Raw genomic sequence first — 15,522 nt, forward strand, 5'->3', positions numbered from 1 at the left:
TCCAGGCAACAAACATAGTACAAAGTACATATCAACCACCACTCATACTTGTACTAGCTGATCTCGGTGCGAGTGACACCTTGAGCCGAGCTTCTCTGGTGTCAGCAGACAGGAGGCTGTGAGGGTGAAAAAAACAAGCGCACATTCAGTAGAGCGCACTCCTCAGTCGAGGGCGGAGCAGTGCGGACCACCTCCAGCCTCAGACGGTGTTCATAGTCCAGTGACCCGATCACAAGGGAACGACATGGCGTGCTGAGGGACGCTGGCGTCCGTCTCACAGGTGGAGATGAATTGGCTGCAGCTTCAGTGTCTGCAGGATTTATGGACGGTTGTAACAGGCCAATAATGAAGCGCTCACATGATTTATGAGTGGGGGGGTAATTCATCACCTCCATCACAGCAGACTGGAGGTGGAACCCCAGTTTGGATTTGTTTGCTTCTACTCACTTACCCGTAGCACATTCCACTGATGCTAATGTCTCAATTGTTGCAAAATAATGGGGATGATCCGCATTTATTTTAGCTAATTACCTCATTTTTTCTACGAGTGAAGCGACGCTCCTCGTCCGTGATGTATTGTTGATACCTGCAGCCTCGCCCTGTAATTGCCTGACGATTTATGGAGGCTTAAATCTTTGCTAGCAGACAGCAACTTGTTGAGATGGGCTCTCAGCAGAGGGACGTAATTCTCTGCAGAGACGAGCTCGTTCCCTCGTTACTGGCTGGCTCTCATCTGCTGAGCATCTTTCTCAGGTCTTAATGTAACTGCAACGTTTCTGGAAACATTTACAGCGGCTCATTACTGCCAGCTTCGCCCGAGCTGACGACTCCTGTTCATTCTGGCTGCTGCTCTCAGCTGACTGTCATCGGATCTCCAGTGTCACGTCAATTTGCTTGTGAGGATGCTTCAGCGTGGGGGTGTGGCCTAACCACAAATGTGCTGGCGTGGTGTTTTCTTGTTACCTTTTGGAAGCACTCTGTTCATGAAGGACGTGCCTACGTTTTCTGGGTTTGGAGTGTATGTGTGACCCTCCGCTCCAGGCGGGACGAGTAAACCTGGAGAAGTCTGGCAGGAGTTGTGAACACGTGACTCAACCGGGTCACAACTGGTCCAGAGTTGGATTCCTTGGAGGCTTCATCAATGTGTTTGATCAGGAGACAGACGCCGAGCCGGCACTCAGGGTTGAGGCTCTTTGTCACATGTTTGACGTACCTAACCTTAGCTAAACCTCAAAGGACAACACATCTCATGAAATAACCCTGGGAGCCCTCAGGAGGTCACATGACCATGAACGTACGAACATTTCACACGGTTTCACTGAAGAAAAATACACTGAGACTCAGTCAAACGTAACAGGTGTCAAGCTGTGGGTTTGGAAGCCCAGAATTGTGAATGTGAGTCACCTATCAACTCAAATTTGGGTCTTGGGGTCATGTGACTCGCACGAGGAAGCACAGCACAGCTGAAACACAGATCTGGAGAACTCGTCCATGACCACGTAGGTGAGGTTAGACATAGAAGGCAGATCCAGCTTGTTCATTGGCCACAACTCCAGTGGGAGGAGCTGAACGTGTCAGCTGGTCACTCACACTGCCGAGTTGAGGTGGAAGTGTTGGTGCTCTGTTTGTGTCGTTGAACGTTCATTAATAACAGCGTGATATATTCACTCATGAGCTGTTCGTACTATAAACACACCAAGAACAGAGCTGCGCGTCCGCCACCTTCATCTCAGACCAGAGGAGGAGAGAACGTGAGAAGGTGCGTCCTCCCGTCTGATATCAGGCGCCTCCAGACACGACTGTGACGCAAGACCCAACAAGTCAAGAGTGGATTTCATTGAGTGTCTGACCTTGGTTGTCAGGGATGAAATAACCACAGATCAGACTGCTAGATTTCTACGTTCCTATTCTGTCAGTGTGAATGTGGCAGTAAAGAAGAGGCAACAGTAGCAACAACCGTACGCGTCCGTTCCTGTCAAATAAAAATGGCGCGAAGGAGGAGATGCCATTTCAAGGAAACACCAGCTACTGTATGATAGTGCAGTATTTGAGATCCTCAGGGGTCCCTGGACCCCAGTTTGAACACCACTGCTTTACACAAAGAGGTCATCGATCTCCAGACTCTGACAAAGAGTAAGTGTTCAAGCACATATAGATTTTACAGTAAAAATGTTGCAGCCCAAGCGTGTGTGTGCGTGTCAGCAGAGATAAAAGACGACCATGGCGGCCGTTTATTAGATAGATATGCTTTATTAGAAAGAAGACACATTCATTTTGTGCTCTGAAAACTGTACATTAACAAAGAGGCGACCCAGGAAAAGAAAAAGGACAGTGAAGGGAGGTGGGAGGGGCCTGTGGCAGGGCGGGGCAGGGGGGCTTAGAGGTCAGGGGTCGACCGTCAGGGGTTGAACAAATACAGAATGGGAGGAATGACTGTGATATCAAAACACACACTGTTACACTGCGATACAGAACACGCGTATAATCCAGTATCCTCATAGGACAGGGGGCGGGGACAGGAGGGCCGCTATCAGAGTAACCATGGTGATATTTATAATCATGAGAAGCACGAGTCCCCAAGCACAGTAAGAAAGATATTTAGAGGCTAAAATCATTCGGTAGAACTCTGTGAACTAATTACACTGCTGTACATCAGGACTCCCAGTGAGCCTTGTGCTTTCCGTGAGCAGCCACCTCTGATGTCATTGCTGATAGATAATATAGTCACACACTCGCTCGCACGCACGCACGCACACACACACACACACACACACACACACACACACACACACAGTACCGTTCCATGAGCATCTTTACATATTTTATATTTCCTGCTCGTCCATCAGCAGACCGGCGTGGCTCCTCCTGGACGTGCCGACGCTGACGTCCACGCGCCTCCTCCGTGGTCGGCACTGAGGTTGAGATTGCAAAGCCTGCGTGCTGGCGTCTCTGAGGTCTTCTTGATGAGAAGGGAACCTGCCATTTCGGCTCAGGGTGAGGTCTTTTCCCCTTCCCGTGTCTCCTCGGGGCTGACCCTGCTGTCCTAGAGCCAGAGGGACCAGGGGGAGCTGGACGGGGGAGGGGGAGCATTGAGGGGCACGTCGGTGTGTGTGTGTGTGTTTGGCAGTCTGCCTCCTCAGACCCCTGCTCATTTTTCTTTCCATGCCTGATGTTGAGGAAGAGATGGATCCAGGGGCACGTTGAGCCATGTACAAGGTCAGCGGCGATGAGTACGAAGAGAGAGGGGGAGAGCGCAACAGTGACGCAACGACACCTCCGACAGTGGAACTAAAGAGACATGTGACTATTACATGGTAACATCTCATACAAGGCAGCGGGTAAACGGGTGTGATGTCCTTCGCTGTGCTGCTGAGCCGGTACCAGGAGATGAGCAGCAGGTTCACCGTCCCAACATCAAATGAAACATAGACAGAGACATCACGTCACCGTTCTCTCTTCCAGGGGTTCCACGGATCGTGTTTTCTCGACTTACGTCAGGCGGAGCGGGGCAGTGTGTGTGGTGTGTTTGCTTGTTTTTTCAAGAGCGTTTGGAAACTAGGGAGCTGTGGGTATGAGGCTGTCCGACAGGCTCACACCTCCGTCTGCAGGTCCATGATCTCCTGGCCCACCAGGGGGATGGTGGCGCTGGTCTTCTCCCACTCCACCGTCTGCATCTCCAGAGGGGAAGCCACCGCCGCCTCCAGGTCCTTCCTCACCCACGACGGCGGCGAGTGGGTCTTCCTGATGCCCTCCCACGCCCTCTTGCTCGGGGTCTGCTGCTTGTCCTGATGGCAGGAGAGACAGGAGACATCGGTTGGCCTGCAGCTCAACAGTACTTTGGTGGATTTATTTCACTTCAAGCAGGTTTCATCCCTTCTTTTCCTAATGGGACAGTTAGACTTTTTAACTTTTTTTTTACAAATGCACTTATAACTTCTTACCAGACACCTATGGGTGACCTCATTTGCCCCCCAGCCCACATCCATGTTCTCAGGTGCACTTCTGCACCTGCTGCAGGTGGAGGGCTCAGGACGGAGGGCGGGCAACGGTTTTGAGTTAGTCTCTGTTTCTCAGTAAACGGTCTGGCGTTCGGGTCTCTCTGAGTCGGATCCTGCTGCTGCAGCTCTCTGCCTCACAGCCCGGCTCTTCCCTGTCTTCATCATCATCGTACCCCAAAATGTCAGAACAGTTCATTAACCCTTCAAACCTCCTCAAATGAGACATCAGACATGCATGGACGCCCGGTGCTACACCGTCCGCCAACATGCATTTGTCTTAAAACGAGGGGTGTAACAATGAATTTTAACAACGATTCGATTTGAATAACGATTCCTGGTTGCTGATTCGATTCAAGGACGATTTTAATTCATTTAGGACAATACGATACGATACGATACGATACGATACGATACGATTCGATTCAGTGTCTTGAAATCGATCAAGTAACGTTTTGCCAAAACTTAAACTGTTGTGACTGTGATAGAAAAACCTGGATCCTGGACAGTTCGGGCCAAGTTTCATAGGGGAAGCAGGTTTGAAATCGTGGATATTTGGTTTTTAGTGTAATTTCTTTTGCCCGAGCTGAGTTTTGGCCGAGTTTCTTTGTAAACATGCTGGCGACACTCGAGCTTCCTGCACAGCTGCGTTACCTTGCTCTGCTGCAGCAGCGCTAACACCGGAGGAGTTGCCTGGATGGTCCCGGTCTGCCGGCCGATGCAAAATCCCATGGCGCCTCAGTAGGTGGTTGAATAGATTCGTTGTGTTTTTATTTCACATTTTCATATTCTACAAACAGCGACTGACTTATTTAAAACTCCTCTGTCTTTCTTAAAGCCAAAGTGTTTCCATACACTTGACCGAAACGATGGCTGAGAAATTTCTCTCTCTCCTCTGCCATCCGCCATGCGGTGTTGTTGCTGAGATTCATGCCTCTGCCGGCACGTAGCGCTGACGTCACAGACAGGCAGACTCACTCGAGTAACGTTTAACGTGTCTAAAAACACACAATCTCAAGTTTGCTGTGCTTAAATCCAATGAACATTTTCACACTATCTAATCGATTCTTTAACACTTATTTTTCACATTTTATTTTTAATCGATTTATATGTCGTTCGGATGGCCAATTTGCCGAGCACAGATCGATGCAGTTGAATCGTAGGAAGAGAAATCGATTCATCGATCTACAGATGAATCGTTACACCCCCAGTTAAAACTGATGTGGTCGACAGCTGATATTCACCAATGGTTGGTATCGTCTGTATGAATACAGGTTTATATGACATTTATGTCATGGAAAACCCATGTAAACTTTGTAAATGTTCAAAAATGCTTTTCTTTACTTCCAAAACATGAGGGGAAGCCCAGACATTATGATGTCAGTGAACTGCTTCATCACAACTTACAGATGATGAGCAAAGACAAACGAAGAGCAAAACTCAGCTGATAGTAACATCAGCCACCGGACGAAAACCGATACATTCGGAGATTAACCCCTAAAGTTCGCGCTGCAACCAGGTGCCCATGACCGTGGAACCTCCTCACAGCAGTTGACAGGCTTGCTGGACCCACATGGGCAAGGGGTTCCGCCAGCAAAGGTGTCTGGGTGGAGTTTGAGGTGGTGTTGGAGCCCACATGGGCGGCTAGAAGAAAACACTTGGGGATGTATGTCAAGCGGTTCACAGTCTCCAAAGCAGGGTCTGGTGCCCATCACCACATTTTCTCACCTTCATTCTCATGGTGCCCAAACAATTCTCACACCGAAGCCCTCGACAGCACAGACCAGGTCTGCTGGCCGGTGTGGTTCAGAACAAACATCATGTAACACACCGCAAATTACAGCAGGCCCCGCCTCCCCATGGGGCCCCGCTTCCCCCTCATGTCAAAGCAGGTGACTTTGATGAGAGTATGAGGGCGAGCTGGGTGTGATGTCACTCCTGAGGAAAGCACGCCGTTTGAGTCAAGGCTATGATGATCGAGGGTGGACTCACAACTGATGCAAGATGGACGGCAATGGATTGATACTGTTGATACTGAATTGAAAAGGATGGTTTGTGTTTGATATCAACACTCCGACCTTCTATTAAATTTGACAAAGCTGATAGGAGTTGAGAGGAAGAGGAGGACCAGATGGCGCTCCTCCACCCAGGCCAGGTGGTGCTCCAGAGCACCAACAAGACCAACGGAAGACAGGAGGACCAGGTCCAACTAGATGACCTCTGACCCCAGGCTCCAGCTGCCAATCAAATCCATCTCTTTCTTCTCTCAGCCCTGTTCTTCCCTGGTCCAGTTGACCCCCCCGTGGCCTCTGAGGAAAGCACCCATCTGTTGTTGTTGTTGTTGTTGATTCTCGGACGCCCACAAACATCAGGCGAAGGGTCTGGGGAGGGAAACTAGCTTGTCAGCTCACCTGAGTTCTCTAAACTTGTTAAAATGTTAATTAATGCACACTTGTCCTTGCAAAAGATAAGAATGGAAGCTGTCATCTCCATGGCAACGTGTCTATCAGTGATGAATCAACTCTGGTCACTCCTTGTTGTCTGGATCATTTCCTGTGGTTTTGCCTGCTATGTCTGCGGTCCTGCCAACGGCCTGGACCTGTGGACGAGGAGCAGGTCTCACTCTCACTGGAGGCCTCATTATGGCGTCTGTGATTGGGCCACGATACATTATGTAGTCATCAGTGACATGGCGTGAGAACTGTTTGGGCAGCCTGAGATCACGAGACCTGTGCCGAGTGTATGCGTGTGTGTGTGTGTGTGTGTGTGTGTGTGTGTGTGGTGTGTGTGAGACAGAAGTACAACTACTGCTAATGACTTTCAGTAAAACTAATATGTGTTGGAAAAGTATCAGGTGACTTAATCATCTGATTTACACGGTGAAGTTGTACTGAAGGGCTGAGCAGAGCAACACAGGTCACATGACCCCCTGTATGCTAGGACGCTAACGCATCAGCACAGCTGCTGACAGTCTCATCAGACTGACGTGTGGCGTTGCTGCCTCAGATATTTGATGGCGATCTGAACGCTCTGACACTGACATTGTAATCAGATTACATTCTCTATCTGCAGGTCTAATGGAGCAGGCTACTGATCAGACGGGGGGGATTAGAAGTAGGGGAGGGGGAGGGGCAGAACAGAATAAAGTGAAACTCTTTACACTCATGTTGGTCTTGTCGCTGCTGGCGGAGGACACACTCCATCTTTTGGCAGCTTTGGCATCAACAGGTGGAGACTCTCTATCCTTGTCTGCACTGTGAATCTTCCTGCTCAGGTCCTGAAACATGTCCTGGTGGCGTTTCCGGGTGTGCATTATCTTCTACACAGGGACATTGCACAGGACGTACAAGGTAAACAGCACAGGCGACCATCAGTTCCACGTTAGCCGCTTCACATTTCATGTCTAGTCTCAAACTAAAGTTACAGGCAAACAGCTGAGAGACATGTACTCGTACAAGCTCTGTAGGAATCAAAAACTACAATTACCTCAAAGTCAAGCTCTGCATAGCGTGATTTTCGTCTCTGGGGGGAGATGAGACAGAGAGATTAAAGACGTGTGCCATGTGAGCAGACAAAAGCTTGTCAACATCTTGACGTCCGGCGGTCAGGAAAGGGTGTTTCAGAGAGGGAGTGAGTCATTTGGACTCTGCTGGCACACGGGTGCAGTTAACAGATTGTGACCGAATGACCTTTAAGTCGGCTGTCAGGGAGCGGGGAAGGAAACCTGACCTTCAGGCTGCTCGTGGCTGTGGCAGCTGCCGCCTCGCACGCCATTATGGAAGTGTGTGTTTTGCCATGAAGTGAAAACCCACCAGCAGGCAGATGTCTCCTGGTCAGTGTGTGCTCTCACTAGCAGCTGACTACAAACTAACCTTTTCAAACTGGGGCACGGGTTTGTTGTGAAGGAAATACGGCGTGTTGTTACTTTTAGGATCAGAGACGAGATGACCTGAGCATGCACAAGCTGATGTGTGGATGTGAGGAGCTCGGTGATGAGATGAGGGGGCAGATGTTTGGCAGTCGCGTGGCTCACAGTATTGCAACAGAATGGTCAGCTACTGCCAATGAAATGCAATATGTTTCAAAATAAAGGCCTTCTGCTATAATTTACAGAAGGATTTTATTGTGTAACATCTGCCCAGGAAGCGTCACACACTGAAAACAGGAAATTAAAACTAACTGGAGTCCCTCGCCGTTACAAATATGAGGTAACGTGAAGCCGCTACAGTACCAAATTCAGCCCAGTCTGCTTGCGTTTGTGCTGATTTGGTTTCAACAGCAGCATAAAACAGCAGGAATCCAAACACGGGGCGCAACTTATCACAGCAAGAATAGATGTCATTAAAGGGTCGGTGTGTAGAATATTGAGACAGAGAGCAGGTTCACTTCCATGGTATTACTAGAGGTTGTGAAGGATTTAAGCCCCGCCCTCTCCAGTAGAGATGCTGGGCTCTGTTTTTTTAGCTGCATTTTTCACTGAATGCCTTCATGTGGCATCTTCATGCTCTTGTTGTTCACTATCACACTGAAGGTGGCTGACACTTCGGGGGACAGGTATCAGTTTATCAATGAATCAAAGAGCAGAGAGGCAGCTGCTTTATCAAAATCATACGTCACCCAAAAACTGTATTTTGCCTTTCAAGCTCTCACAAATAGGTGTCTAGAGCTCACAGAGACATTTCTCCTTCCTTATTACTGACTGATGAAAATGTATCTATCAGGAATCCACAAAAACTCAGATCTGAGTTGAACTGGTTCATCGTATGTGAGTTTGACAGTTTGTAAACTGACATTTTGCTGTTGTTGCTAGCTGCTCTCCTTTAACATCAAGCTAAAATTATACAGCAAGAAGTGATGCTCAAGTTGAGGTTTTCAAAGACCAGCCCCCACCTGACACACCATCAGAGCCAGCCGCCACCCTGACGCTAACAACAGCGCGTTCATGAACATCCAAACAAAAACACAAAAATGTGTTTACATTTATTCATGCTTTATTGATTGTAGCATGTCTCTGAGCAGGAGGACTGACACTCTCCGTGGTGCAGGACCTGCTGCTGTGCCACGTGTGGGTGGGGATATCAGCATCATTATAGCCAGGAACTCTGTCTCTCAGTCTCCCCCCACACACACGCACACGTTGCTGCTGTCGTTTTATTGAGCCCCTCATCAGGCAGGAGGGGGAACGTCTGTGTGCGTTCAAGACACCAAACAGCTAAAGGTAAACAACACTTTTATTACACTTTTTCACTATAATAAAGCCATGGTCACATGACAGTGACGGAACGTCTCCGCTCCTCAAGCAGCAGGCAAGCACAGCTGTGCGGCTAACAAAACGTGTTTCCATGGCAACTCAGTCAACAGAAAGACTAGAGAAAAGTCATGTGACTTATTTTTGTTCAATTCTGAGTGCTTATTGGTCCTGAGCAAGTGTATGTTGTGAGAAGTTTGAATTTGACTTAGTAGTGTGTGTGTGTGTGTGTGTGTGTGTGTGTGTGTGTGTGTGTGTGTAGGAGGGGGTGGATTCTACACACTGGTCCTTTAAAAACAGGAGCTCTAGCAAATGAACTTCCTGTCTCTCATCTTGATCAGAACCGTTCTCCCTGCAGGGTCAGTCGCAACATTAGAGACACAATTAGAGAATTACTGGGATGTAGAGGGACTCGTATTCACTCGTAAGAACACGTTAGAAGCATGTCATGATCTGGTATGATGTGTGAGGTTGTATCGTTTTCACATTAGCGTGGCGCTCTCACCTCCAGCGAGCTCATGGACAGGGTGGACACCGTCTCACTCTTGGACATCACACCGGAGTTAGCAGAGTCGGCTCCATCACACACGCCACCAGCCACCTGTGAATCTCGGGGCAGGTTGTGTGCAGGTGAGTCTCTTTCTGAGCACGACACACTGACCTGGTCGGCTGGCAGGCTCTTTAGCCCGAAGCCAGGCTCGCTGCTGGCGGGGTTAGCCAGGTGGATGAGCCTGGTCTGAGGCAGCTGCTCGATGCTAATGTTATACTTGGCTGTCTGCTCCTCTTTCCCCTTGGCTGCCTTCAGCGTGCCTGTGTTGTTGCTGGGTAGAATGACGTACCCCGGGCCTTTGCCAGCGCCCTCAGAGCTGCTGCCCTCTCCGTTCCCTCGTGGAAGCTCCCCGTCCAGCTGCTTGAAGAGCTCGCCGTCACAGATGTAGATGGATTTGGCGCCAGGTAGCTCAGTGCTGATTCCCTTGGTGGTGCCCTTCTCTCTGCACAGGGTCAGACTGTGGCTGGTGTAGTCAGCCATGTTCTGGAGGTGGACCTTGGCCATACTGGCCGGCATGGTATTAAAGTTGGAACCCTTCTGAAGAGTGAGAGCTCCAGAGGAGGCCTTCTCCTCCCCTTGGAGGGACGAACGCTTCATGGTACCTGAAGAGACAGAGCAAAATAACTGAGGGGCTGAAGGGCTGGACCCCCAACCACGACAGGTCACATGTCAACCACGTCGGTCCCTGTCGTCCAGAGATCAGGACTGATGGCCTTTTTATTTCAGTTGATACTCTTAGTGGTTGAAAGCCAGCAGCCTCAGCTTGCGTACATCTTGACATAAACCAGGGACAGAGGGTGAACGACAAACAGTTTTACACAGATTTATCCATTGATATCCAAAACGAAAACCAAAAGTAGCTGAAGTTCTGCTTGCCAGACACGAGTAAGTAGGAGTTTGTTGGGTTTCATCAGGAACCTGGTTGAACAGCTGGGGCCATAATCCCACAACATTAGAACCTCCCGCTAACAGTTCAACTCAGTGACACTAAAATTTGAACGGAACGGTGTTAAATGATTCGGGGCAGGGTGACTCTGAGTGGAGGTGCCTCATAGTTCTTAGCCATGCTGTTACTGCTAGCCGCACTTTTTATAAACCAGACTGTCTGATAGGACAGAATAACACACTGGTGTAGCCTAGCATGTTAGCCGTAGCCGTTAACTAGTAGCACATGTTATTTACATGTGTGTTCTACACACAGCTGCAGGTCACTCCAGATCAATGCAGAGGAACAGCCATGGTGCGCCTGCAGAGCTCTCAGACAAATCAGCAGAACTTCCAAAAATTTCTAGAAAGTTTCTGCTCGCTGGACTGAGAGGGCGGGGCTTCATCTGGCGTGCTGTGACCTTGTGACCCGTCTCAGTGTAACAACAGTTGGCTTCTGGCAGAACACATAACGTGCTCTGGGTCCATGCTGGTAAAAAACAACAGACAAGGCTTCAACCCTCCAATCACATCTTCTTCATTTTTATTTGAGGTTGTCTTTACGTTGGTCTGAGGACTTGTGACATCACTAATGGTCTGGAAGCCAGTTGAGAAATGTGGAGATGTGAAGCCTGCAGCACACAAACACTGAGATGAGACGCAGGAAAAATCTGAATCCAGCAGCTCAACAATTTATTCTGGAAGATTTCACATTTCAGTTTAAGGGTTTTAATTTTTGTATGCAGAGGGGATCTTTAATGTCGTACCTACTCCGACATCACATCCACAAAGAGAAAACATCCATCTTTGTCTGTCGCCTCTTGATTATTCCTGCCTGCGTCTCATAGCTTCTCTGCTCCAGATACTTTGCTTGATATCCTGTCTCATGAGATAATCAGACTTTCCCTCCCAGCGGATATCAGAGCGCCACCAGTATCTGATGCAGCACCACTGGGAGGGACTTAATTATCCAGTGGCGGTGTGGGAGAGACTCCAACAGTCTTATCTATCTGCATGTAAGTGCTGAGCACACGTTCAGCACCCTCGCCGCTGCAGCTAAACTCTCTTAACATGCTGCATCTCCTGGCGGCTGTGATGTTCATTGTAAAACACGAGAGCAGAGCTGAGGGGAACATGTCTCGAGTCTGTTCACACAACGCCCAGGAACAGAGAGGAAGGACACACACACTCTCACACACGCACGGATGTGTGCAAGCATCTGTAGCTGCTCAAAACTCGTCTCCAACATCAAATCAAATGTACATACACACACAAGGTCACCCAGCGTGGAACGTACCTGATCTGCACGCCATATCAACATCTTTCTCAAAGTCAGTCTGAGGACACAGAAGAGAACATCATGAGCTCACACGCACACATATACACCTAAACAGACACACTCACACAAACACACACCATCAGCTGGGCGTGGCCATTCTGGAAGGACCCTCCCGAGTCTCCGTTAGCATCCTCCTGCCGGTCCACCACACGACACTTCACCGCCTCTTGAACCTGGAAGAGATCATGAGCGCAGATGATGCACAGACCCCGACCATGAACTACAATGTAAATGAACACGCAGATAGAGAGAGAGAGAGTGTGCGTGTGCGTGTGTGTGCGCGTGCGCCTGCCCACGCATACGCGCGTGCATGTATAGGTTTTGAAAGGCTACTGCTTGACCAACATCACTGTAACATCTCATGTATTGTGAGAGAGGCCCAGTGGAGGCAGCTGATGCATGACATGACATCACTGTGTTGAACAAAGCCTCGCCCACATCGACAAGCAGCTGGTACAGTTAGCATGAGGCGGCGTCTGTCTTTGAACATCATCTGGATTAGGGAAGAGGAAGTGGAGGTGTGCGGTGGGTGGAGTTACCTCTCGTCGCAGGATGCAGTGGACCATGACAATGACAAAGCCTTCAAGCGAATCAAAGACAGCAAAGAGAATCTGGAAGAGTGCAGAGCGGCGGTCTGTGATGGCGAGAACGGCAGACATCCACGTGAGGGCCAGGAGGGGTAGAACCACACAGGAGCTCCACAGTGACGCCCTGCAGGACGGGGGGGACGGGGGACGCAGTCAGTGACAGCAGCACAGCACATGCGTAAACTGGTTTAAACTGTTCTAATCACCTCGTCACTCACTCACTCACTCACTCACTCACTCACTCACTCACTCACTCACTCACACACACACACACATTTTTTATCTTACTGGGACGCCACTGCTACTCCTGTTCTACAAGGTTTCTATTGGCTGATGGGCCCATGCATGACATCACAACAATAACTCTGCCACTGCCACAAACCAAACATACATCCAGTATTTCCAGATATATATGTTCATATTTCACATATATGACATGCATGTATGATCAGGATGGTCCCGTCAACCCAGGGGGAGGGGTGGGGGGGTGGACATGGTAGGGCATAAAAAGAATGAAAGACCAACTGGAGAAGGAGGAGAGAAGGAAGGGAGACCCCCCACCACCCTACCACCACGCGCACACACACACGCGCGCACACACACACACACACACACACACACGTGCACACACAAACGCACATGCACATACAAACACGACTGGATCAGGAGCTTCATCTCCACTTTCACCTGGTCATTTCTACATGTCTGAACTCTCTTAACACAAGAGGGGAAGCTCTACGCCGCTCTGCTTCTCCCTCTCAATCACCCGTCACTCATCGTCAACACATGACCAGATGTTTGCAGACCAGAGCTGCCAGCACAGATGTTAGCATTCTAGAGCTGCCAGCAGAGCTGACAGGCATCTCAATAACTAACAAGAAACACAACCAAACTCGCGAGACATGTTTTAATCCCAGCTTGCAGACCGCTGAGTGAGTGAATGAATGAGTGAGTGAGTGACTGAATGAGTGAGTAGGTGACTGACTAAGTGAATGAATGAGTGAGTGAGTGACTGAATGAGTGGGTAGGTGACTGAGTAAGTGAATGAATGAGTGAGTGAGTGACTGAATGAGTGGGTAGGTGACTGAGTAAGTGAATGAGTGAGTGAGTGAGTGACTGAATGAGTGGGTAGGTGACTGAGTAAGTGAATGAGTGAGTGAGTGATGTTGGTATAAGCCTGGTTGTCCTGCCAGCTCACTAGCAGGCCTCAGCACTCACCGGCTGCAGTGACCACTCAGGCGCTGTGTTCAAGATCTCAGCGTGAGCTCAGCAAACTGAACTCTTGTCGAGATAAAACCACCACAGATTAAATTTTGAAACTAAATGATCACTTGAACTACAGTCCACTACATTTAACTTATCTTAAAGCCAGAATGTAACTGACATTTAAGCGTCATTACCATCATCTAAACCTGATTGCCACTGCATTATGTTGTTGTGTTAATGTGTTTTCCAGGGTTGTACACCACACCGGGTCCACCGCTGGTCCTGGTACAAAATGATCTGTGACCTCAACTGCGTACTGCATACACAAATAATATACAGATAGTGCTGTACATTATTCTCTGACACATATTCCTACTCACACACCTAAGCCTCCCCTGACAGGTGTATGCCAGGGTACTGCAGAGGAGGGTCAGGGCGACAGTTGAACCTCAGATTGAGGAGGAACAATGTGGTTTTGTCCCGGCCCTGGAACCGGGGATCAGCACTTTTCCCTTGCGAGGGTGCTGGAGGGGGCATGGGAGTTTGCCCAACCAGTCCACATGAGTTTTGTGGATTTGGAGAAAGCTTATGACCGTGTTCCCAGGAGCACCCTGTAGGGGGTACTCTGGAAGAATGGGGTGGATGGCCCCTTACAAAGGGCCATTCAGTCTTTCAACCAGAGGAATGAGAGGCTGGTTCACGTTGTGGACAGTAAGGTGGACTTGTTCCCGGTGAGGGCTGGGGCAGTTCACAGCAGGGATGAGAATCAGCACCTCCAAGTCTGAGGCCATGGTCTTCAGCCAGAAAAGGGTGGCCTGCCGACTCCAAGTCAGGGTCCTGCCTCAGGTGGAGGAGTTTAAGTTTCTCGGGGTCTTGTTCCCATGTGAGGGTAGGATGGACCGGGAGATAGACAGGTGGCTTGGGGCGGCATCCACAGTGATGCAGAAGCTAGTTCCCAGCCAAAAGGTGAAGCTCTCGATTTACCAGTCAGTCTACGTTCCAACCCTCACCTATGGTCATGAGCTCTGGATAGTGACCTAAAGAACACGGCCGAAATGAGTTTCCTTCACAGGGTGGCTGGGCTCTCCCTCCTCAGTTGAGGTGGTTTGGGCATCTGGTAAGGATGCCTCCTGGACACCTCCCTCGGGAGGTGTTCCAGTCATGTCCTACCGGGAGGAGGCCTTGAGGCCGACCCAGGACATGCTGGAGGGGTGATATCTCTTGGCTGGCCTGGGAACGTCTCGGGATTCCCCCCCCCGAAGAGCTGGTGGAAGTGGCTGAGGCAACGCAAGACAATTTTATTTTTAGAGCCTGTTTTCACAACCAGTTTGTCTCCAGGCTTCATGGCATCATAACAACATCCTCTGCCCTCAGAGCCTCACATCGACTGAGGAAAAACTCCATCAAAAAACCTTTTTAACAGGGAAAAATCAGGTGAGAAGAGAAACCCCTGGAGGAGGATCCCTCACCCAGGACGGACAGATGTGCAGTAGATGTTACAGAGAAGAAAAATGTTACAATACAAAATGTGGGAAACATGGAAATGTTAATTACAGTTGAAGAAGGAAGCTTCTGGAAGGGGAGGCAGGGAGAGCAAGCCAGCTTGATGAGGGACTATAGAGAGGACAGTCTGGGCTTCCTTGCTGAGGCTGCTGCCCCTGCGACCCGGACCA

General features: G+C 49.4%; 1 protein-coding gene across 10 annotated transcripts in view; it reads right to left on the reverse strand.

Moving 5' to 3' along the window:
• Positions 1-2,235: 2,235 nt before the first annotated feature.
• The window catches only part of adgrb1a (adhesion G protein-coupled receptor B1a), a 123,314-nt gene continuing 110,027 nt past the window's right edge, over positions 2,236-15,522 (reverse strand). For 9 of the 10 annotated variants that reach the window (XM_086219232.1, XM_086219234.1, XM_086219237.1 and 6 more), the window contains 7 exons: positions 12,596-12,767; positions 12,134-12,229; positions 12,015-12,054; positions 9,749-10,395; positions 7,482-7,517; positions 7,156-7,314; positions 2,236-3,785 (listed from right to left, as the gene is read on the reverse strand). In XM_086219232.1, the coding sequence (XP_086075358.1) occupies positions 3,591-3,785; positions 7,156-7,314; positions 7,482-7,517; positions 9,749-10,395; positions 12,015-12,054; positions 12,134-12,229; positions 12,596-12,767 (1,345 nt within the window). In that variant the 3' untranslated portion in view covers positions 2,236-3,590. The remainder of the gene's footprint in view (positions 3,786-7,155; positions 7,315-7,481; positions 7,518-9,748; positions 10,396-12,014; positions 12,055-12,133; positions 12,230-12,595; positions 12,768-15,522) is intronic. The other variant, XM_086219236.1, reaches the window with a different exon arrangement.

Source organism: Aulostomus chinensis, chromosome 11 (genome assembly GCF_037954235.1).
Source record: "Aulostomus chinensis isolate RoL2024-O1b breed Wild chromosome 11, RoL_Achi_v1.0, whole genome shotgun sequence".
Lineage (NCBI taxonomy): Eukaryota > Metazoa > Chordata > Actinopteri > Syngnathiformes > Aulostomidae > Aulostomus > Aulostomus chinensis.